The sequence below is a fragment of the Hypanus sabinus genome, unplaced genomic scaffold (assembly GCF_030144855.1).
Source record: "Hypanus sabinus isolate sHypSab1 unplaced genomic scaffold, sHypSab1.hap1 scaffold_1966, whole genome shotgun sequence".
Taxonomy (NCBI): Eukaryota; Metazoa; Chordata; class Chondrichthyes; order Myliobatiformes; family Dasyatidae; genus Hypanus; species Hypanus sabinus.
This window is the reverse complement of record NW_026780064.1, coordinates 131-25,014: the sequence shown is the minus strand read 5'-3', so window position 1 is coordinate 25,014 and position 24,884 is coordinate 131. Positions and strand designations below refer to the sequence as shown.

General features: G+C 62.9%; 1 protein-coding gene across 1 annotated transcript in view; it reads right to left on the bottom strand.

Annotated features, from left to right (window-relative positions):
• Window positions 1-24,441, bottom strand: part of LOC132387545 (pre-rRNA 2'-O-ribose RNA methyltransferase FTSJ3-like) — a 45,925-nt gene extending 21,484 nt beyond the window's left edge. Inside the window, exons 1-2 of the mRNA XM_059959923.1 lie at window positions 24,270-24,441; window positions 23,514-23,643 (exon numbers count right to left, since the gene is read on the bottom strand). Of these exons, the coding sequence (XP_059815906.1) occupies window positions 23,514-23,643; window positions 24,270-24,426 (287 nt within the window). The 5' untranslated portion in view covers window positions 24,427-24,441. The remainder of the gene's footprint in view (window positions 1-23,513; window positions 23,644-24,269) is intronic.
• Between the last annotated feature and the right edge of the window lie 443 nt (window positions 24,442-24,884).

Here is a 24,884-nt window from a genome sequence, read left to right as displayed (position 1 = left end):
CAGACACGGTGTGGAGCTCCCTCTACATCACCCCCACAGTGTGTCCCCCCCACTTTACCCCAGTGTGGGCACCGAGTGCTCCTGGGACACGGGTCAGACACGGTGTGGAGCTCCCTCTACATCACCCCCACAGTGTGTCCCCCACTTTATCCCCAGTGGTGACATCGAGCGCTCCCGGGACACGGGTCAGAGACGATGTGGAGCTCCCTCTACATCACCCCCACAGTGTGTCCCCCCCCACTTTATCCCCAGTGTGGACACTGAGCGCTCCCGGGACACGTGTCAGACACGGTTTGGAACTCCCTCTACATCATCCCCACAAAGTGTCCCCCCACTTTATCCCCAGTGTGGACACCGAGCGCTCCCGGGACACGAGTCAGACACGGTGTGGAGCTCCCTCTACATCACCCCCACAGTGTGTCCCCCCACGTTATCCCCAGTGTGGGCACCGAGCGCTCCCGGGACACGGGTCAGACACGGTTTGGAACTCCCTCTACATCATCCCCACAAAGTGTCCCCCCACTTTATCCCCAGTGTGGACACCGAGCGCTCCCGGGACACGGGTCAGACACGGTGTGGAGCTCCCTCTACATCACCCCCACAGTGTGTCCCCCAACTTTATCCCCAGTGTGGGCACCGAGTACTTACGGGGCACGGGTCAGACACGGTATGGAGCTCCCTCTACATCACCCCCACAGTGTGTCCCCCACTTTATCCCCAGTGTGGGCACCGAGCGCTCCCGGGACACGGGTCAGACACGGTGTGGAGCTCCCACTACATCACCCCCACAGTGTGTCCCCCACTTTATCCCCAGTGTGGGCACCGAGCGCTCCCGGGACACGTGTCAGACACGGTGTGGAGCACCCTGTACATCACCCCCATAGTGTGTCCCCCCACTTTATCCCCAGTGTGGGCACCGAGCGCTCCCGGGACACGGGTCAGACACGGTGTGGAGCTCCCTCTACATCAACCCCACAGTGTGTCCCCCCACGTTATCCCCAGTGTGGGCACCGAGCGGTCCCGGGAAACGGGTCAAGACACGGTGTGGAGCTCCCTCTACATCACCCCCACAGTGTGTCCCCCCACGTTATCCCCAGTGTGGGCACCGAGCGGTCCCGGGAAACGGGTCAAGACACGGTGTGGAGCTCCCTCTACATCACCCCCACAGTGTGTCCCCCCCACTTTACCCCAGTGTGGGCACCGAGTGCTCCTGGGACACGGGTCAGACACGGTGTGGAGCTCCCTCTACATCACCCCCACAGTGTGTCCCCCACTTTATCCCCAGTGGTGACATCGAGCGCTCCCGGGACACGGGTCAGAGACGATGTGGAGCTCCCTCTACATCACCCCCACAGTGTGTGTCCCCCCACTTTATCCCCAGTGTGGACACTGAGCGCTCCCGGGACACGTGTCAGACACGGTGTGGAGCACCCTGTACATCACCCCCATAGTGTGTCCCCCCACTTTATCCCCAGTGTGGGCACCGAGCGCTCCCGGGACACGGGTCAGACACGGTGTGGAGCTCCCTCTACATCACCGCCACAGTGTGTCCCCCCACTTTATCCCCAGTCTGGGCACCGAACGTTCCCGGGACACGGGTCAGACACGGTGTGGAGCTCCCTCTGCATCACCCCCACAGTGTGTCCCCCCACTTTATCCTCAGTGTGGGCATCGAGCGCTCCCGGGACACGGGCCAGACACGGTGGGGAGCTCCCTCTACATCACCCCACAGTGTGTCCCCCCACTTTATCCCCAGTGTGGACACCGAGCGCTCCCGGGACACGGGTCAGAACGGTGTGGAGCTCCCTCTACATCACCCTCACAGTGTGGCCACCCCACTCTATCCCCATTGTGAACACCGAGCGCTCCCGGGACACGAGTCAGACACGGTGTGGAGCTCCCTCTTCATCACCGCCACAGTGTGTCCCCCCACTTTATCCCCAGTGTGGGCACCGAGCGCTCCCAGGACACGGGTCAGACACGGTGTGTAGCTCCCTCTACATTACCCCCACAGTGTGTCCCCCCACTTTATGCCCAGTGTGGACACCGAGCGTTCCCGGGACACGGGTCAGACACTGTGTGGAGCTCCCTCTACATCACCCCCACAGTGTGTCCCCCCTACTTTACCCCAGTGTGGGCACCGAGTGCTCCTGGGACACGGGTCAGACACGGTGTGGAGCTCCCTCTACATCACACCCACAGTGTGTCCCCCACTTTATCCCCAGTGGTGACAACGAGCGCTCCCGGGACACGGGACAGACACGGTGTGGAGCTGCCTCTACATCACCCCCACAGTGTGTTCCCCCCACTTTATCCCCAGTGTGGACACCGAGCGCTTCCGGGACACGGGTCAGACACGGTTTGGAACTCCCTCTACATCATCCCCACAAAGTGTCCCCCCACTTTATCCCCAGTGTGGACACCGAGCGCTCCCGGGACACGAGTCAGACACGGTGTGGAGCTCCCTCTACATCACCCCCACAGTGTCCCCCCACTTTATCCCCAGTGTGGGCACCGAGCGCTTCCGGGACACGGGTCAGACACGGTGTGGAGCTCCCTCTACATCACCCCACAGTGTGTCCCCCAACTTTATCCCCAGTGTGGGCACCGAGCGCTCCCGGGACACGTGTCAGACATGGTGTGGAGCACCCTGTACATCACCCGCATAGTGTGTCTCCCCACTTTATCCCCAGTGTGGGCACCGAGCGCTCCCTGGACACGGGTCAGACACGGTGTGGAGCTCCCTCTACATCACCCCCACAGTGTGTCCCCCCACGTTATCCCCAGTGTGGGCACCGAGCGGTCCCGGGAAACGGGTCAAGACACGGTGTGGAGCTCCCTCTACATCACCCCCACAGTGTGTCCCCCCCACTTTACCCCAGTGTGGGCACCGAGTGCTCCTGGGACACGGGTCAGACACGGTGTGGAGCTCCCTCTACATCACCCCCACAGTGTGTCCCCCACTTTATCCCCAGTGGTGACATCGAGCGCTCCCGGGACACAGGTCAGAGACGATGTGGAGCTCCCTCTACATCACCCCCACAGTGTGTCCCCCCACTTTATCCCCAGTGTGGACACCGAGCGCTCCCGGGACACGGGTCAGACACGGTGTGGAGCTAACTCTACATCAACCCCACGGTGTGTCCCCCCACTTTATCCCCAGTGTGGACACCGAGCGCTCCCGGGACACGGGTCAGACACGGTGTGGAGCTCCCTCTACATCACCCTCACAGTGTGGCCACCCCACTCTATCCCCATTGTGAACACCGAGCGCTCCCGGGACACGAGTCAGACACGGTGTGGAGCTCCCTCTTCATCACCGCCACAGTGTGTCCCCCCACTTTATCCCCAGTGTGGGCACCGAGTGCTCCTGGGACACGGGTCAGACACGGTGTGGAGCTCCCTCTACATCACACCCACAGTGTGTCCCCCACTTTATCCCCAGTGGTGACAACGAGCGCTCCCGGGACACGGGACAGACACGGTGTGGAGCTGCCTCTACATCACCCCCACAGTGTGTTCCCCCTACTTTACCCCAGTGTGGACACCGAGCGCTTCCGGGACACGGGTCAGACACGGTTTGGAACTCCCTCTACATCATCCCCACAAAGTGTCCCCCCACTTTATCCCCAGTGTGGACACCGAGCGCTCCCGGGACACGAGTCAGACACGGTGTGGAGCTCCCTCTACATCACCCCCACAGTGTCCCCCCACTTTATCCCCAGTGTGGGCACCGAGCGCTTCCGGGACACGGGTCAGACACGGTGTGGAGCTCCCTCTACATCACCCCACAGTGTGTCCCCCAACTTTATCCCCAGTGTGGGCACCGAGCGCTCCCGGGACACGTGTCAGACATGGTGTGGAGCACCCTGTACATCACCCGCATAGTGTGTCTCCCCACTTTATCCCCAGTGTGGGCACCGAGCGCTCCCTGGACACGGGTCAGACACGGTGTGGAGCTCCCTCTACATCACCCCCACAGTGTGTCCCCCCACGTTATCCCCAGTGTGGGCACCGAGCGGTCCCGGGAAACGGGTCAAGACACGGTGTGGAGCTCCCTCTACATCACCCCCACAGTGTGTCCCCCCCACTTTACCCCAGTGTGGGCACCGAGTGCTCCTGGGACACGGGTCAGACACGGTGTGGAGCTCCCTCTACATCACCCCCACAGTGTGTCCCCCACTTTATCCCCAGTGGTGACATCGAGCGCTCCCGGGACACAGGTCAGAGACGATGTGGAGCTCCCTCTACATCACCCCCACAGTGTGTCCCCCCACTTTATCCCCAGTGTGGACACCGAGCGCTCCCGGGACACGGGTCAGACACGGTGTGGAGCTAACTCTACATCAACCCCACGGTGTGTCCCCCCACTTTATCCCCAGTGTGGACACCGAGCGCTCCCGGGACACGGGTCAGACACGGTGTGGAGCTCCCTCTACATCACCCCCACAGTGTGTCCCCCCACTTTATCCCCAGTGTGGACACCGAGCGCTCCCGGGACACGGGTCAGACACGGTGTGGAGCTCCCTCTACATCACCACCACAGTGTGTCCCCGCACTTTATCCCCAGTGTGGGCACCGAGAGCTCCCGGGACACGGGTCAGACACGGTGTGGAGCTCCCTCTACATCACCCCCACAGTGTATCCCCCCACTTTATCCCCAGTGTGGGCACCGAGCGCTCCCGGGACACGGGTCAGTCAAGGTGTGGAGCTCCCTCTACATCACCCCCACAGTGTGTCCCCCCACTTTATCCCCAGTGTGGGCACCGAGCGCTCCCGGGACACGGGTCAGACACAGTGTGGAGCTCCCTCTACATCACACCCACAGAGAGTCCCCCCACTTTATCCCAAGTGTGGACACCGAGCGCTCCCGGGACACGAGTCAGACAGGGTGTGGAGCTCCCTCTACATCACCCCCACAGTGTGTCCCCCCACTTTATCCCCAGTGTGGGCACCGAGCGCTCCCGGGACACGGGTCAGACACGGTGTGGAGCTCCCTCTACATCACCCCCACAGTGTGTCCCCCCATTTTATCCCCAGTGTGGGCACCGAGTGCTCCTGGGACACGGGTCGGACACGGTGTGGAGCTCCCTCTACCTCACCCCCACAGTGTGTCCCCCCACTTTATCCCCAGTGTGGACACCGAGCGCTCCCGGGACACGGGCCAGACACGGTGGGGAGCTCCCTCTACATCACCCCACAGTGTGTCCCCCCACTTTATCCCCAGTGTGGACACCGAGCGCTCCCGGGACACGGGTCGGACACAGTGTGGAGCTCCCTCTACATCACCCCACAGTGTGTCCCCCCACTTTATCCCCAGTGTGGACACCGAGCGCTCCCGGGACACGGGTCGGACACGGTGTGGAGCTCCCTCTACATCACCCCCACAGTGTGTCCCCCACTTTATCCCCAGTGTGGACACCGAGCGTTCCCGGGACACGGGTCAGACACTGTGTGGAGCTCCCTCTACATCACCCCCACAGTGTGTCACCCCTACTTTACCCCAGTGTGGGCACCGAGTGCTCCTGGGACACGGGTCAGACACGGTGTGGAGCTCCCTCTACATCACCCCCACAGTGTGTCCCCCCACTTTATCCCCAGTGTGGACACCGAGCGCTCCCGGGACACGGGTCAGACACGGTTTGGAACTCCCTCTACATCATCCCCACAAAGTGTCCCCCCACTTTATCCCCAGTGTGGACACCGAGCGCTCCCGGGACACGGGTCAGACACGGTGTGGAGCTCCCTCTACATCACCCCCACAGTGTGTCCCCCAACTTTATCCCCAGTGTGGGCACCGAGCACTTACGGGGCACGGGTCAGACACGGTATGGAGCTCCCTCTACATCACCCCCACAGTGTGTCCCCCACTTTATCCCCAGTGTGGGCACCGAGCGCTCCCGGGACACGGGTCAGACACGGTGTGGAGCTCCCACTACATCACCCCCACAGTGTGTCCCCCACTTTATCCCCAGTGTGGGCACCGAGCGCTCCCGGGACACGTGTCAGACACGGTGTGGAGCACCCTGTACATCACCCCCATAGTGTGTCCCCCCACTTTATCCCCAGTGTGGGCACCGAGCGCTCCCGGGACACGGGTCAGACACGGTGTGGAGCTCCCTCTACATCACCCCCACAGTGTGTCCCCCCACGTTATCCCCAGTGTGGGCACCGAGCGGTCCCGGGAAACGGGTCAAGACACGGTGTGGAGCTCCCTCTACATCACCCCCACAGTGTGTCCCCCCACGTTATCCCCAGTGTGGGCACCGAGCGGTCCCGGGAAACGGGTCAAGACACGGTGTGGAGCTCCCTCTACATCACCCCCACAGTGTGTCCCCCCCACTTTACCCCAGTGTGGGCACCGAGTGCTCCTGGGACACCGGTCAGAACGGTGTGGAGCTCCCTCTACATCACCCTCACAGTGTGGCCACCCCCCCACTTTATCCCCAGTATGGGCACTGAGCGCTCCCGGGACACGGGTCAGACACGGTGTGGAGCTCCCTCTACATCACGCCCACAGTGTGTCCCCCCACTTTATCCCCAGTGTGGGTAACGAGCGCTCCCGGGACACGGGTCAGACACGGTGTGGAGCTCCCTCTACATCATCCCCACAGAGAGTCCCCCAACTTTATCCCAAGTGTGGACACCGAGCGCTCCCGGGACACGAGTCAGACACGGTGTGGAGCTCCCTCTACATCACCCCCACAGTGTGTCCCCCCACTTTATCCCCAGTGTGGGCACCGAGCGCTCCCGGGACACGGGTCAGACACGGTGTGGAGCTCCCTCTACATCACCCCCGCAGTGTGGCCACCCCACTCTATCCCCAGTGCGAACACCGAGCGCTCCCGGGACACGAGTCAGACACGGTGTGGAGCTCCCTCTACATCACCCCCACAGTGTGTCCCCCCACTTTATCCCCAGTGTGGGCACCAAGCGCTCCCGGGACACGGGTCAGACACGGTGTGGAGCTCCCTCTACATCACCGCCACAGTGTGTCCCCCCACTTTATCCCCAGTCTGGGCACCGAACGTTCCCGGGACACGGGTCAGACACGGTGTGGAGCTCCCTCTGCATCACCCCCACAGTGTGTCCCCCCACTTTATCCTCAGTGTGGGCATCGAGCGCTCCCGGGACACGGGCCAGACACGGTGGGGAGCTCCCTCTACATCACCCCACAGTGTGTCCCCCCACTTTATCCCCAGTGTGGACACCGAGCGCTCCCGGGACACGGGTCAGAACGGTGTGGAGCTCCCTCTACATCACCCTCACAGTGTGGCCACCCCACTCTATCCCCATTGTGAACACCGAGCGCTCCCGGGACACGAGTCAGACACGGTGTGGAGCTCCCTCTTCATCACCGCCACAGTGTGTCCCCCCACTTTATCCCCAGTGTGGGCACCGAGCGCTCCCAGGACACGGGTCAGACACGGTGTGGAGCTCCCTCTACATTACCCCCACAGTGTGTCCCCCCACTTTATGCCCAGTGTGGACACCGAGCGTTCCCGGGACACGGGTCAGACACTGTGTGGAGCTCCCTCTACATCACCCCCACAGTGTGTCCCCCCTACTTTACCCCAGTGTGGGCACCGAGTGCTCCTGGGACACGGGTCAGACACGGTGTGGAGCTCCCTCTACATCACACCCACAGTGTGTCCCCCACTTTATCCCCAGTGGTGACAACGAGCGCTCCCGGGACACGGGACAGACACGGTGTGGAGCTGCCTCTACATCACCCCCACAGTTTGTTCCCCCCACTTTATCCCCAGTGTGGACACCGAGCGCTTCCGGGACACGGGTCAGACACGGTTTGGAACTCCCTCTACATCATCCCCACAAAGTGTCCCCCCACTTTATCCCCAGTGTGGACACCGAGCGCTCCCGGGACACGAGTCAGACACGGTGTGGAGCTCCCTCTACATCACCCCCACAGTGTCCCCCCACTTTATCCCCAGTGTGGGCACCGAGCGCTTCCAGGACACGGGTCAGACACGGTGTGGAGCTCCCTCTACATCACCCCACAGTGTGTCCCCCAACTTTATCCCCAGTGTGGGCACCGAGCGCTCCCGGGACACGTGTCAGACATGGTGTGGAGCACCCTGTACATCACCCGCATAGTGTGTCTCCCCACTTTATCCCCAGTGTGGGCACCGAGCGCTCCCTGGACACGGGTCAGACACGGTGTGGAGCTCCCTCTACATCACCCCCACAGTGTGTCCCCCCACGTTATCCCCAGTGTGGGCACCGAGCGGTCCCGGGAAACGGGTCAAGACACGGTGTGGAGCTCCCTCTACATCACCCCCACAGTGTGTCCCCCCACGTTATCCCCAGTGTGGGCACCGAGCGGTCCCGGGAAACGGGTCAAGACACGGTGTGGAGCTCCCTCTACATCACCCCCACAGTGTGTCCCCCCCACTTTACCCCAGTGTGGGCACCGAGTGCTCCTGGGACACGGGTCAGACACGGTGTGGAGCTCCCTCTACATCACCCCCACAGTGTGTCCCCCACTTTATCCCCAGTGGTGACATCGAGCGCTCCCGGGACACAGGTCAGAGACGATGTGGAGCTCCCTCTACATCACCCCCACAGTGTGTCCCCCCACTTTATCCCCAGTGTGGACACCGAGCGCTCCCGGGACACGGGTCAGACACGGTGTGGAGCTCACTCTACATCAACCCCACGGTGTGTCCCCCCACTTTATCCCCAGTGTGGACACCGAGCGCTCCCGGGACACGGGTCAGACACGGTGTGGAGCTCCCTCTACATCACCCCCACAGTGTGTCCCCCCACTTTATCCCCAGTGTGGACACCGAGCGCTCCCGGGACACGGGTCAGACACGGTGTGGAGCTCCCTCTACATCACCACCACAGTGTGTCCCCGCACTTTATCCCCAGTGTGGGCACCGAGAGCTCCCGGGACACGGGTCAGACACGGTGTGGAGCTCCCTCTACATCACCCCCACAGTGTATCCCCCCACTTTATCCCCAGTGTGGGCACCGAGCGCTCCCGGGACACGGGTCAGTCAAGGTGTGGAGCTCCCGCTACATCACCCCCACAGTGTGTCCCCCCACTTTATCCCCAGTGTGGGCACCGAGCGCTCCCGGGACACGGGTCAGACACAGTGTGGAGCTCCCTCTACATCACACCCACAGAGAGTCCCCCCACTTTATCCCAAGTGTGGACACCGAGCGCTCCCGGGACACGAGTCAGACAGGGTGTGGAGCTCCCTCTACATCACACCCACAGTGTGTCCCCCCACTTTATCCCCAGTGTGGGCACCGAGCGCTCCCGGGACACGGGTCAGACACGGTGTGGAGCTCCCTCTACATCACCCCCACAGTGTGTCCCCCCATTTTATCCACAGTGTGGGCACCGAGTGCTCCTGGGACACGGGTCGGACACGGTGTGGAGTTCCCTCTACCTCACCCCCACAGTGTGTCCCCCCACTTTATCCCCAGTGTGGACACCGAGCGCTCCCGGGACACGGGCCAGACACGGTGGGGAGCTCCCTCTACATCACCCCACAGTGTGTCCCCCCACTTTATCCCCAGTGTGGACACCGAGCGCTCCCGGGACACGGGTCGGACACAGTGTGGAGCTCCCTCTACATCACCCCACAGTGTGTCCCCCCACTTTATCCCCAGTGTGGACACCGAGCGCTCCCGGGACACGGGTCGGACACGGTGTGGAGCTCCCTCTACATCACCCCCACAGTGTGTCCCCCACTTTATCCCCAGTGTGGACACCGAGCGTTCCCGGGACACGGGTCAGACACTGTGTGGAGCTCCCTCTACATCATCCCCACAAAGTGTCCCCCCACTTTATCCCCAGTGTGGACACCGAGCGCTCCCGGGACACGGGTCAGACACGGTGTGGAGCTCCCTCTACATCACCCCCACAGTGTGTCCCCCAACTTTATCCCCAGTGTGGGCACCGAGCACTTACGGGGCACGGGTCAGACACGGTATGGAGCTCCCTCTACATCACCCCCACAGTGTGTCCCCCACTTTATCCCCAGTGTGGGCACCGAGCGCTCCCGGGACACGGGTCAGACACGGTGTGGAGCTCCCACTACATCACCCCCACAGTGTGTCCCCCACTTTATCCCCAGTGTGGGCACCGAGCGCTCCCGGGACACGTGTCAGACACGGTGTGGAGCTCCCTCTACATCACCCCCACAGTGTGTCCCCCCACGTTATCCCCAGTGTGGGCACCGAGCGGTCCCGGGAAACGGGTCAAGACACGGTGTGGAGCTCCCTCTACATCACCCCCACAGTGTGTCCCCCCACGTTCTCCCCAGTGTGGGCACCGAGCGGTCCCGGGAAACGGGTCAAGACACGGTGTGGAGCTCCCTCTACATCACCCCCACAGTGTGTCCCCCCCACTTTACCCCAGTGTGGGCACCGAGTGCTCCTGGGACACCGGTCAGAACGGTGTGGAGCTCCCTCTACATCACCCTCACAGTGTGGCCACCCCCCCACTTTATCCCCAGTATGGGCACTGAGCGCTCCCGGGACACGGGTCAGACACGGTGTGGAGCTCCCTCTACATCACCCCCACAGTGTGTCCCCCCACTTTATCCCCAGTGTGGGTAACGAGCGCTCCCGGGACACGGGTCAGACACGGTGTGGAGCTCCCTCTACATCATCCCCACAGAGAGTCCCCCAACTTTATCCCAAGTGTGGACACCGAGCGCTCCCGGGACACGAGTCAGACACGGTGTGGAGCTCCCTCTACATCACCCCCACAGTGTGTCCCCCCACTTTATCCCCAGTGTGGGCACCGAGCGCTCCCGGGACACGGGTCAGACACGGTGTGGAGCTCCCTCTACATCACCACCGCAGTGTGGCCACCCCACTCTATCCCCAGTGCGAACACCGAGCGCTCCCGGGACACGAGTCAGACACGGTGTGGAGCTCCCTCTACATCACCCCCACAGTGTGTCCCCCCACTTTATCCCCAGTGTGGGCACCAAGCGCTCCCGGGACACGGGTCAGACACGGTGTGGAGCTCCCTCTACATCACCGCCACAGTGTGTCCCCCCACTTTATCCCCAGTCTGGGCACCGAACGTTCCCGGGACACGGGTCAGACACGGTGTGGAGCTCCCTCTGCATCACCCCCACAGTGTGTCCCCCCACTTTATCCTCAGTGTGGGCATCGAGCGCTCCCGGGACACGGGCCAGACACGGTGGGGAGCTCCCTCTACATCACCCCACAGTGTGTCCCCCCACTTTATCCCCAGTGTGGACACCGAGCGCTCCCGGGACACGGGTCAGAACGGTGTGGAGCTCCCTCTACATCACCCTCACAGTGTGGCCACCCCACTCTATCCCCATTGTGAACACCGAGCGCTCCCGGGACACGAGTCAGACACGGTGTGGAGCTCCCTCTTCATCACCGCCACAGTGTGTCCCCCCACTTTATCCCCAGTGTGGGCACCGAGCGCTCCTGGGACACGGGTCAGACACGGTGTGGAGCTCCCTCTACATCACCCCCACAGTGTGTCCCCCACCTTATCCCCAGTGGTGACAACGAGCGCTCCCGGGACACGGGACAGACACGGTGTGGAGCTGCCTCTACATCACCCCCACAGTTTGTTCCCCCCACTTTATCCCCAGTGTGGACACCGAGCGCTTCCGGGACACGGGTCAGACACGGTTTGGAACTCCCTCTACATCATCCCCACAAAGTGTCCCCCCACTTTATCCCCAGTGTGGACACCGAGCGCTCCCGGGACACGAGTCAGACACGGTGTGGAGCTCCCTCTACATCACCCCCACAGTGTCCCCCCACTTTATCCCCAGTGTGGGCACCGAGCGCTTCCGGGACACGGGTCAGACACGGTGTGGAGTTCCCTCTACATCACCCCACAGTGTGTCCCCCAACTTTATCCCCAGTGTGGGCACCGAGCGCTCCCGGGACACGTGTCAGACATGGTGTGGAGCACCCTGTACATCACCCGCATAGTGTGTCTCCCCACTTTATCCCCAGTGTGGGCACCGAGCGCTCCCTGGACACGGGTCAGACACGGTGTGGAGCTCCCTCTACATCACCCCCACAGTGTGTCCCCCCACGTTATCCCCAGTGTGGGCACCGAGCGGTCCCGGGAAACGGGTCAAGACACGGTGTGGAGCTCCCTCTACATCACCCCCACAGTGTGTCCCCCCACGTTATCCCCAGTGTGGGCACCGAGCGGTCCCGGGAAACGGGTCAAGACACGGTGTGGAGCTCCCTCTACATCACCCCCACAGTGTGTCCCCCCCACTTTACCCCAGTGTGGGCACCGAGTGCTCCTGGGACACGGGTCAGACACGGTGTGGAGCTCCCTCTACATCACCCCCACAGTGTGTCCCCCACTTTATCCCCAGTGGTGACATCGAGCGCTCCCGGGACACAGGTCAGAGACGATGTGGAGCTCACTCTACATCAACCCCACGGTGTGTCCCCCCACTTTATCCCCAGTGTGGACACCGAGCGCTCCCGGGACACGGGTCAGACACGGTGTGGAGCTCACTCTACATCAACCCCACGGTGTGTCCCCCCACTTTATCCCCAGTGTGGACACCGAGCGCTCCCGGGACACGGGTCAGACACGGTGTGGAGCTCCCTCTACATCACCCCCACAGTGTGTCCCCCCACTTTATCCCCAGTGTGGACACCGAGCGCTCCCGGGACACGGGTCAGACACGGTGTGGAGCTCCCTCTACATCACCACCACAGTGTGTCCCCGCACTTTATCCCCAGTGTGGGCACCGAGAGCTCCCGGGACACGGGTCAGACACGGTGTGGAGCTCCCTCTACATCACCCCCACAGTGTATCCCCCCACTTTATCCCCAGTGTGGGCACCGAGCGCTCCCGGGACACGGGTCAGTCAAGGTGTGGAGCTCCCTCTACATCACCCCCACAGTGTGTCCCCCCACTTTATCCCCAGTGTGGGCACCGAGCGCTCCCGGGACACGGGTCAGACACAGTGTGGAGCTCCCTCTACATCACACCCACAGAGAGTCCCCCCACTTTATCCCAAGTGTGGACACCGAGCGCTCCCGGGACACGAGTCAGACAGGGTGTGGAGCTCCCTCTACATCACCCCCACAGTGTGTCCCCCCACTTTATCCCCAGTGTGGGCACCGAGCGCTCCCGGGACATGGGTCAGACACGGTGTGGAGCTCCCTCTACATCACCCCCACAGTGTGTCCCCCCATTTTATCCACAGTGTGGGCACCGAGTGCTCCTGGGACACGGGTCGGACACGGTGTGGAGCTCCCTCTACCTCACCCCCACAGTGTGTCCCCCCACTTTATCCCCAGTGTGGACACCGAGCGCTCCCGGGACACGGGCCAGACACGGTGGGGAGCTCCCTCTACATCACCCCCACAGTGTGTCCCCCCACTTTATCCCCAGTGTGGACACCGAGCGCTCCCGGGACACGGGTCAGACACGGTTTGGAACTCCCTCTACATCATCCCCACAAAGTGTCCCCCCACTTTATCCCCAGTGTGGACACCGAGCGCTCCCGGGACACGGGTCAGACACGGTGTGGAGCTCCCTCTACATCACCCCCACAGTGTGTCCCCCAACTTTATCCCCAGTGTGAGCACCGAGCACTTACGGGGCACGGGTCAGACACGGTATGGAGCTCCCTCTACATCACCCCCACAGTGTGTCCCCCACTTTATCCCCAGTGTGGGCACCGAGCGCTCCCGGGACACGGGTCAGACACGGTGTGGAGCTCCCACTACATCACCCCCACAGTGTGTCCCCCACTTTATCCCCAGTGTGGGCACCGAGCGCTCCCGGGACACGTGTCAGACACGGTGTGGAGCACCCTGTACATCACCCCCATAGTGTGTCCCCCCACTTTATCCCCAGTGTGGGCACCGAGCGCTCCCAGGACACGGGTCAGACACGGTGTGGAGCTCCCTCTACATCACCCCCACAGTGTGTCCCCCCACGTTATCCCCAGTGTGGGCACCGAGCGGTCCCGGGAAACGGGTCAAGACACGGTGTGGAGCTCCCTCTACATCACCCCCACAGTGTGTCCCCCCACGTTATCCCCAGTGTGGGCACCGAGCGGTCCCGGGAAACGGGTCAAGACACGGTGTGGAGCTCCCTCTACATCACCCCCACAGTGTGTCCCCCCCACTTTACCCCAGTGTGGGCACCGAGTGCTCCTGGGACACGGGTCAGACACGGTGTGGAGCTCCCTCTACATCACCCCCACAGTGTGTCCCCCACTTTATCCCCAGTGGTGACATCGAGCGCTCCCGGGACACGGGTCAGAGACGATGTGGAGCTCCCTCTACATCACCCCCACAGTGTGTCCCCCCCCACTTTATCCCCAGTGTGGACACTGAGCGCTCCCGGGACACGTGTCAGACACGGTTTGGAACTCCCTCTACATCATCCCCACAAAGTGTCCCCCCACTTTATCCCCAGTGTGGACACCGAGCGCTCCCGGGACACGAGTCAGACACGGTGTGGAGCTCCCTCTACATCACCCCCACAGTGTGTCCCCCCACGTTATCCCCAGTGTGGGCACCGAGCGCTCCCGGGACACGGGTCAGACACGGTTTGGAACTCCCTCTACATCATCCCCACAAAGTGTCCCCCCACTTTATCCCCAGTGTGGACACCGAGCGCTCCCGGGACACGGGTCAGACACGGTGTGGAGCTCCCTCTACATCACCCCCACAGTGTGTCCCCCAACTTTATCCCCAGTGTGGGCACCGAGTACTTACGGGGCACGGGTCAGACACGGTATGGAGCTCCCTCTACATCACCCCCACAGTGTGTCCCCCACTTTATCCCCAGTGTGGGCACCGAGCGCTCCCGGGACACGGGTCAGACACGGTGTGGAGCTCCCACTACATCACCCCCACAGTGTGTCCCCCACTTTATCCCCAGTGTGGGCACCGAGCGCTCCCGGGACACGTGTCAGACACGGTGTGGAGCACCCTGTACATCACCCCCATAGTGTGTCCCCCCACTTTATCCCCAGTGTGGGCACCGAGCGCTCCCGGGACACGGGTCAGACACGGTGTGGAGCTCCCTCTACATCAACCCCACAGTGTGTCCCCCCACGTTATCCCCAGTGTGGGCACCGAGCGGTCCCGGGAAACGGGTCAAGACACGGTGTGGAGCTCCCTCTACATCACCCCCACAGTGTGTCCCCCCACGTTATCCCCAGTGTGGGCACCGAGCGGTCCCGGGAAACGGGTCAAGACACGGTGTGGAGCTCCCTCTACATCACCCCCACAGTGTGTCCCCCCCACTTTACCCCAGTGTGGGCACCGAGTGCTCCTGGGACACGGGTCAGACACGGTGTGGAGCTCCCTCTACATCACCCCCACAGTGTGTCCCCCACTTTATCCCCAGTGGTGACATCGAGCGCTCCCGGGACACGGGTCAGAGACGATGTGGAGCTCCCTCTACATCACCCCCACAGTGTGTGTCCCCCCACTTTATCCCCAGTGTGGACACTGAGCGCTCCCGGGACACGTGTCAGACACGGTGTGGAGCACCCTGTACATCACCCCCATAGTGTGTCCCCCCACTTTATCCCCAGTGTGGGCACCGAGCGCTCCCGGGACACGGGTCAGACACGGTGTGGAGCTCCCTCTACATCACCCCCACAGTGTGTCCCCCCACGTTATCCCCAGTGTGGGCACCGAGCGCTCCCGGGACACGGGTCAGACACGGTTTGGAACTCCCTCTACATCATCCCCACAAAGTGTCCCCCCACTTTATCCCCAGTGTGGACACCGAGCGCTCCCGGGACACGGGTCAGACACGGTGTGGAGCTCCCTCTACATCACCCCCACAGTGTGTCCCCCAACTTTATCCCCAGTGTGGGCACCGAGCACTTACGGGGCACGGGTCAGACACGGTATGGAGCTCCCTCTACATCACCCCCACAGTGTGTCCCCCACTTTATCCCCAGTGTGGGCACCGAGCGCTCCCGGGACACAGGTCAGACACGGTGTGGAGCTCCCACTACATCACCCCCACAGTGTGTCCCCCACTTTATCCCCAGTGTGGGCACCGAGCGCTCCCGGGACACGTGTCAGACACGGTGTGGAGCACCCTGTACATCACCCCCATAGTGTGTCCCCCCACTTTATCCCCAGTGTGGGCACCGAGCGCTCCCGGGACACGGGTCAGACACGGTGTGGAGCTCCCTCTACATCAACCCCACAGTGTGTCCCCCCACGTTATCCCCAGTGTGGGCACCGAGCGGTCCCGGGAAACGGGTCAAGACACGGTGTGGAGCTCCCTCTACATCACCCCCACAGTGTGTCCCCCCACGTTATCCCCAGTGTGGGCACCGAGCGGTCCCGGGAAACGGGTCAAGACACGGTGTGGAGCTCCCTCTACATCACCCCCACAGTGTGTCCCCCACTTTATCCCCAGTGGTGACATCGAGCGCTCCCGGGACACGGGTCAGAGACGATGTGGAGCTCCCTCTACATCACCCCCACAGTGTGTCCCCCCCCACTTTATCCCCAGTGTGGACACTGAGCGCTCCCGGGACACGTGTCAGACACGGTGTGGAGCACCCTGTACATCACCCCCATAGTGTGTCCCCCCACTTTATCCCCAGTGTGGGCACCGAGCGCTCCCGGGACACGGGTCAGACACGGTGTGGAGCTCCCTCTACATCACCCCCACAGTGTGTCCCCCAACTTTATCCCCAGTGTGGGCACCGAGCACTTACGGGGCACGGATCAGACACGGTGTGGAGCTCCCTCTACATCACGCCCACAGTGTGTCCCCCCACTTTATCCCCAGTGTGGACACCGAGCGCTTCCGGGACACGGGTCAGACACGGTGTGGAGCTCCCTCTACATCATCCCCACAAAGTGTCCACCCACTTTATCCCCAGTGTGGGCACCGAGCACTTACGGGGCACGGGTCAGACACGGTGTGGAGCTCCCTCTACATCACGCCCACAGTGTGTCCCCCAACTTTATCCCCAGTGTGTACACCGAGCGCTCCCGGGACACGGGTCAGACAGGGTGTGGAGCTCCCTCTACATCACCCCCACAGTGTGTCCCCCCACTTTATCCCCAGTGTGGGCACCGAGCACTCCCAGGACACGGGTCAGACACGGTATGGAGCTCCCTCTACATCACCCCCACAGTGTGTCCCCCCACGTTATCCCCAGTGTGGGCACCGAGCGGTCCCAGGAAACGGGTCAAGACACGGTGTGGAGCTCCCTCTACATCACCCCCACAGTGTGTCCCCCCACGTTATCCCCAGTGGTGACAACGAGCGCTCCCGGGACACGGGTCAGAGACGATGTGGAGCTCCCTCTACATCACATCCACAGTGTGTCCCCCCACTTTATCCCCAGTGTGGACACCGAGCGCTCCCGGGACACGGGTCAGACACGGTGTGGAGCTCACTCTACATCAACCCCACGGTGTGTCCCCCCACTTTATCCCCAGTGTGGACACCGAGCGCTCCCGGGACACGGGTCAGACACGGTGTGGAGCTCCCTCTACATCACCCCCACAGTGTGTCCCCCCACTTTATCCCCAGTGTGGACACCGAGCGCTCCCGGGACACGGGTCAGACACGGTGTGGAGCTCCCTCTACATCACCCCCACAGTGTGTCCCCCCACTTTATCCCCAGTGTGGACACCGAGCGCTCCCGGGACACGGGTCAGACACGGTGTGGAGCTCCCTCTACATCACCACCACAGTGTGTCCCCGCACTTTATCCCCAGTGTGGGCACCGAGAGCTCCCGGGACACGGGTCAGACACGGTGTGGAGCTCCCACTACATCACCCCCACAGTGTGTCCCCCACTTTATCCCCAGTGTGGGCACCGAGCGCTCCCGGGACACGTGTCAGACACGGTGTGGAGCACCCTGTACATCACCCCCATAGTGTGTCCCCCCACTTTATCCCCAGTGTGGGCACCGAGCGCTCCCGGGACACGGGTCAGACACGGTGTGGAGCTCCCTCTACATCAACCCCACAGTGTGTCCCCCCACGTTATCCCCAGTGTGGGCACCGAGCGGTCCCGGGAAACGGGTCAAGACACGGTGTGGAGCTCCCTCTACATCACCCCCACAGTGTGTCCCCCCACGTTATCCCCAGTGTGGGCACCGAGCGGTCCCGGGAAACGGGTCAAGACACGGTGTGGAGCTCCCTCTACATCACCCCCACAGTGTGTCCCCCACTTTATCCCCAGTGGTGACATCGAGCGCTCCCGGGACACGGGTCAGAGACGATGTGGAGCTCCCTCTACATCACCCCCCACAGTGTGTCCCCCCCCACTTTATCCCCAGTGTGGACACTGAGCGCTCCCGGGACACGTGTCAGACACGGTGTGGAGCACCCTGTACATCACCCCCATAGTGTGTCCCCCCACTTTATCCCCAGTGTGGGCACCGAGCGCTCCCGGGGACACGGGTCAGACACGGTGTGGAGCTCCCTCTACATCACCCCCACAGTGTGTCCCCCAACTTTATCCCCAGTGTGGGCACCGAGCACTTACGGGGCACGGGTCAGACACGGTGTGGAGCTCCCTCTACATCACGCCCACAGTGTGTCCCCCCACTTTATCCCCAGTGTGGACACCGAGCGCTTCCGGGACACGGGTCAGACACGGTGTGGAGCTCCCTCTACATCATCCCCACAAAGTGTCCACCCACTTTATCCCCAGTGTGGGCACCGAGCACTTACGGGGCACGGGTCAGACACGGTGTGGAGCTCCCTCTACATCACGCCCACAGTGTGTCCCCCAACTTTATCCCCAGTGTGTACACCGAGCGCTCCCGGGACACGGGTCAGACAGGGTGTGGAGCTCCCTCTACATCACCCCCACAGTGTGTCCCCCCACTTTATCCCCAGTGTGGGCACCGAGCACTCCCAGGACACGGGTCAGACACGGTATGGAGCTCCCTCTACATCACCCCCACAGTGTGTCCCCCCACGTTATCCCCAGTGTGGGCACCGAGCGGTCCCAGGAAACGGGTCAAGACACGGTGTGGAGCTCCCTCTACATCACCCCCACAGTGTGTCCCCCCACGTTATCCCCAGTGGTGACAACGAGCGCTCCCGGGACACGGGTCAGAGACGATGTGGAGCTCCCTCTACATCACATCCACAGTGTGTCCCCCCACTTTATCCCCAGTGTGGACACCGAGCGCTCCCCGGGACACGGGTCAGACACGGTGTGGAGCTCACTCTACATCAACCCCACGGTGTGTCCCCCCACTTTATCCCCAGTGTGGACACCGAGCGCTCCCGGGACACGGGTCAGACACGGTGTGGAGCTCCCTCTACATCACCCCCACAGTGTGTCCCCCCACTTTATCCCCAGTGTGGACACCGAGCGCTCCCGGGACACGGGTCAGACACGGTGTGGAGCTCCCTCTACATCACCCCCACAGTGTGTCCCCCCACTTTATCCCCAGTGTGGACACCGAGCGCTCCCGGGACACGGGTCAGACACGGTGTGGAGCTCCCTCTACATCACCACCACAGTGTGTCCCCGCACTTTATCCCCAGTGTGGGCACCGAGAGCTCCCGGGACACGGGTCAGACACGGTGTGGAGCTCCCACTACATCACCCCCACAGTGTGTCCCCCACTTTATCCCCAGTGTGGGCACCGAGCGCTCCCGGGACACGTGTCAGACACGGTGTGGAGCACCCTGTACATCACCCCCATAGTGTGTCCCCCCACTTTATCCCCAGTGTGGGCACCGAGCGCTCCCGGGACACGGGTCAGACACGGTGTGGAGCTCCCTCTACATCAACCCCACAGTGTGTCCCCCCACGTTATCCCCAGTGTGGGCACCGAGCGGTCCCGGGAAACGGGTCAAGACACGGTGTGGAGCTCCCTCTACATCACCCCCACAGTGTGTCCCCCCACGTTATCCCCAGTGTGGGCACCGAGCGGTCCCGGGAAACGGGTCAAGACACGGTGTGGAGCTCCCTCTACATCACCCCCACAGTGTGTCCCCCCACTTTATCCCCAGTGTGGGCACCGAGCACTCCCAGGACACGGGTCAGACACGGTATGGAGCTCCCTCTACATCACCCCCACAGTGTGTCCCCCCACGTTATCCCCAGTGTGGGCACCGAGCGGTCCCAGGAAACGGGTCAAGACACGGTGTGGAGCTCCCTCTACATCACCCCCACAGTGTGTCCCCCCACGTTATCCCCAGTGGTGACAACGAGCGCTCCCGGGACACGGGTCAGAGACGATGTGGAGCTCCCTCTACATCACATCCACAGTGTGTCCCCCCACTTTATCCCCAGTGTGGACACCGAGCGCTCCCGGGACACGGGTCAGACCACGGTGTGGAGCTCACTCTACATCAACCCCACGGTGTGTCCCCCCACTTTATCCCCAGTGTGGGCACCGAGCGCTCCCGGGACACAGGTCAGACACGGTGTGGAGCTCCCACTACAATCACCCCCACAGTGTGTCCCCCACTTTATCCCCAGTGTGGGCACCGAGCGCTCCCGTGACACGTGTCAGACACGGTGTGGAGCACCCTGTACATCACCCCCATAGTGTGTCCCCCCACTTTATCCCCAGTGTGGGCACCGAGCGCTCCCGGGACACGGGTCAGACACGGTGTGGAGCTCCCTCTACATCAACCCCACAGTGTGTCCCCCCACGTTATCCCCAGTGTGGGCACCGAGCGGTCCCGGGAAACGGGTCAAGACACGGTGTGGAGCTCCCTCTACATCACCCCCACAGTGTGTCCCCCCACGTTATCCCCAGTGTGGGCACCGAGCGGTCCCGGGAAACGGGTCAAGACACGGTGTGGAGCTCCCTCTACATCACCCCCACAGTGTGTCCCCCACTTTATCCCCAGTGGTGACATCGAGCGCTCCCGGGACACGGGTCAGAGACGATGTGGAGCTCCCTCTACATCACCCCCACAGTGTGTCCCCCCCCACTTTATCCCCAGTGTGGACACTGAGCGCTCCCGGGACACGTGTCAGACACGGTGTGGAGCACCCTGTACATCACCCCCATAGTGTGTCCCCCCACTTTATCCCCAGTGTGGGCACCGAGCGCTCCCGGGACACGGGTCAGACACGGTGTGGAGCTCCCTCTACATCACCCCCACAGTGTGTCCCCCAACTTTATCCCCAGTGTGGGCACCGAGCACTTACGGGCACGGGTCAGACACGGTGTGGAGCTCCCTCTACATCACGCCCACAGTGTGTCCCCCCACTTTATCCCCAGTGTGGACACCGAGCGCTTCCGGGACACGGGTCAGACACGGTGTGGAGCTCCCTCTACATCATCCCCACAAAGTGTCCACCCACTTTATCCCCAGTGTGGGCACCGAGCACTTACGGGGCACGGGTCAGACACGGTGTGGAGCTCCCTCTACATCACGCCCACAGTGTGTCCCCCAACTTTATCCCCAGTGTGTACACCGAGCGCTCCCGGGACACGGGTCAGACAGGGTGTGGAGCTCCCTCTACATCACCCCCACAGTGTGTCCCCCCACTTTATCCCCAGTGTGGGCACCGAGCACTCCCAGGACACGGGTCAGACACGGTATGGAGCTCCCTCTACATCACCCCCACAGTGTGTCCCCCCACGTTATCCCCAGTGTGGGCACCGAGCGGGTCCCAGGAAACGGGTCAAGACACGGTGTGGAGCTCCCTCTACATCACCCCCACAGTGTGTCCCCCCACGTTATCCCCAGTGGTGACAACGAGCGCTCCCGGGACACGGGTCAGAGACGATGTGGAGCTCCCTCTACATCACATCCACAGTGTGTCCCCCCCACTTTATCCCCAGTGTGGACACCGAGCGCTCCCGGGACACGGGTCAGACACGGTGTGGAGCTCACTCTACATCAACCCCACGGTGTGTCCCCCCACTTTATCCCCAGTGTGGACACCGAGCGCTCCCGGGACACGGGTCAGACACGGTGTGGAGCTCCCTCTACATCACCCCCACAGTGTGTCCCCCCACTTTATCCCCAGTGTGGACACCGAGCGCTCCCGGGACACGGGTCAGACACGGTGTGGAGCTCCCTCTACATCACCCCCACAGTGTGTCCCCCCACTTTATCCCAGTGTGGACACCGAGCGCTCCCGGGACACGGGTCAGACACGGTGTGGAGCTCCCTCTACATCACCACCACAGTGTGTCCCCGCACTTTATCCCCAGTGTGGGCACCGAGAGCTCCCGGGACACGGGTCAGACACGGTGTGGAGCTCCCTCTACATCACCCCCACAGTGTGTCCCCCCACTTTATCCCCAGTGTGGGCACCGAGCGCTCCCGGGACACGGGTCGGACACGGTGTGGAGCTCCCTCTACATCACCTCCAGTGTGTCCCCCCCACTTTATCCCCAGTGTGGGCACCAAGCGGTCCCGGGAAACGGGTCAGACACGGTGTGGAGCTCCATCTACATCACCCCCACAGTGTGTCGCCCCACTTTACCCCCAGTATGGGCACCGAGCGCTCCCGGGACACGGGTCACACACGGTGTGGAGCTCCCTCTACATCACCCCCACAGTGTGTCCCCCCACTTTATCCCCAGTGTGGACACCGAGCACACCCGGGACACGGGTCAGACACGGTGTGGAGCTCCCTCTACATCATCCCCACAGTGTGTCCCCCCACTTTATCCCCAGTGTGGACACCGAGCGCTCCTGGGACACGGGTCAGACACGGTGTGGAGCTCCCTCTACATCATCCCCACAGTGTGTCCCCCCACTTTATCCCCAGTATGGGCACCGAGCACTCACGGGACACGAGTCAGACACGGTGTGGAGCTCCCTCTACATCACCCCCACAGTGTGTCCCCCCACTTTATCCCCAGTGTGGGCACCGAACGCTCCCGGGACACGGGTCAGACACGGTGTGGAGCTCCCTCTACATCACCCCCACAGTGTGTCCCCCCACTTTATCCCCAGTGTGGACACCGAGCGCTCCTGGGACACGGGTCAGACACGGTGTGGAGCTCCCTCTACATCATCCCCACAGTGTGTCCCCCCACTTTATCCCCAGTATGGGCACCGAGCACTCACGGGACACGAGTCAGACACGGTGTGGAGCTCCCTCTACATCACCCCCACAGTGTGTCCCCCCACTTTATCCCCAGTGTGGGCACCGAACGCTCCCGGGACACGGGTCAGACACGGTGTGGAGCTCCCTCTACATCACCCCCACAGTGTGTCCCCCCACTTTATCCCCAGTGTGGACACCGAGCGCTCCCGGGACACGGGTCAGACACGGTGTGGAGCTCCCTCTACATCACCCCCACAGTGTCCCCCCACTTTATCCCCAGAGTGGGCACCGAGCGCTCCCGGGACACGGGTCGGACACGGTGTGGAGCTCCCTCTACATCACCCCCACAGTGTGTCCCCCCCCACTTTATCCCCAGTGTGGACACCGAGCGCTCCCGGGACACAGGTCGGACACGGTGTGGAGCTCCCACCACATCTCCCTCTACATCACACACTTCCTATCCGACAGATGGGTCCCAGTCTCTGCTTCCCCCTCAGTGGGAGTTACCTCTCGTCACTCGATGTGTCATCGTCGGATTCCTCCTCCACGTCCACCGACACCCCCTGTCGTGCGCCCGGCTCCCGTCCCTTCCTCTCCGGGACCCCGTCTGTCTCCGGTTCATGTGGCTGATTTTCATCTGAGGTGGTGAGGACAGGGAGAAATCGGAAAGGAATGTAAGGATATATTCCCGCCTGCAGCTTCTCTTCCAGCTCCCCCTCTCCCTTCCTCGTCCCCCCTCCTTTCCCTCCACCCGCTCCCAGCCCCACTCCCTTCCCCGTCCCCCCTCCTTTCCCCTCCACCCGCTCCCTGCCCCTCTCCCTTCCCCGTTCCCCCTTCTTTCCCTTCCAGCCGCTCCCTGCCCCTCTCCCTTCCCCTGTCCCCCCTCCTTTCCCCTCCACCCACTCCCAGCCCCTCTCCCTTCCCGTCCCCCTCCTTTCCCCACCACCTGCTCCCAGCCCCTCTCCCTTCCTCTTCCCGCCTCCTTTCCCCTCTACCCGCTCCCAGCCCCTCTCCCTTCCCTCTCCTTTCCCCTCCACCCCGCTCGCAGCCCCTCTCCCTTCCCCCTCCTTTCCCCTCCACCCACTCCCAGCCCCTCTCCCTTCCCCTGTCCCCCCTCCTTTCCCCTCCACCTGCTCCCAGCCCCTCTCCCTTCCTCGTCCCGCCTCCTTTCCCCTCTACCCGCTCCCAGCCCCTCTCCCTTCCTCGTCCCGCCTCCTTTCCCCTCCACCCCCTCGCAGCCCCTCTCCCGGCCCCGATCGGTACCGGCCTGCCTCCGGCAGAGGTGCGCCGTCTGCCTGATCTCCAGCAGCTCATCCCCTTCGGTCTCCAGGCCGGCGAAGACGTCCTGTGGGGAGACAGGCTCAGTTTGTCTCTCGCACCTCCATCCCCAACCCCAGAGATGCAAGAGGGGACGGGGCATTCTGGACAGGGAGGGGAGAGAGAGAGAGAGGGGGAGTACAGATTGAGGGGGGAGAGAGAGGGGATGATGGGGTGGGGGTACAGTGGAGGGAGGGAGGGGAGAGTGTCAGAGAGGGGGTGGGAGAGGAGAGGGAGAGAGTGGGAGAGGGGGAGAGATTGGGAGGGGGAGAGGGTGGGAGAGGGGTTAGAGGGGAAGGGGAGAGGGGGGAGAGAGAGGGGGAGGGGAGAGAAGACAGGCAGAGAGATTCAGAAAGGGACAGAAACAGTGAGTGAGAAAGAGGGGGAGAGAGAGAGGGGAGAGGGTGGGGGAGTAGTTAGAGGGGAAGGGGAGAGGGAGAGAGAGCGGAGAGAGTGGGAGAGGGGGAGAGAGAGTGGGAGAGGGGGAGAGAGGGTGGGAGAGGGGGAGAGAGGGTGGGAGAGAGAGAGAGGGGAGAGGGTGGGGGAGGAGTTAGAGGGGAA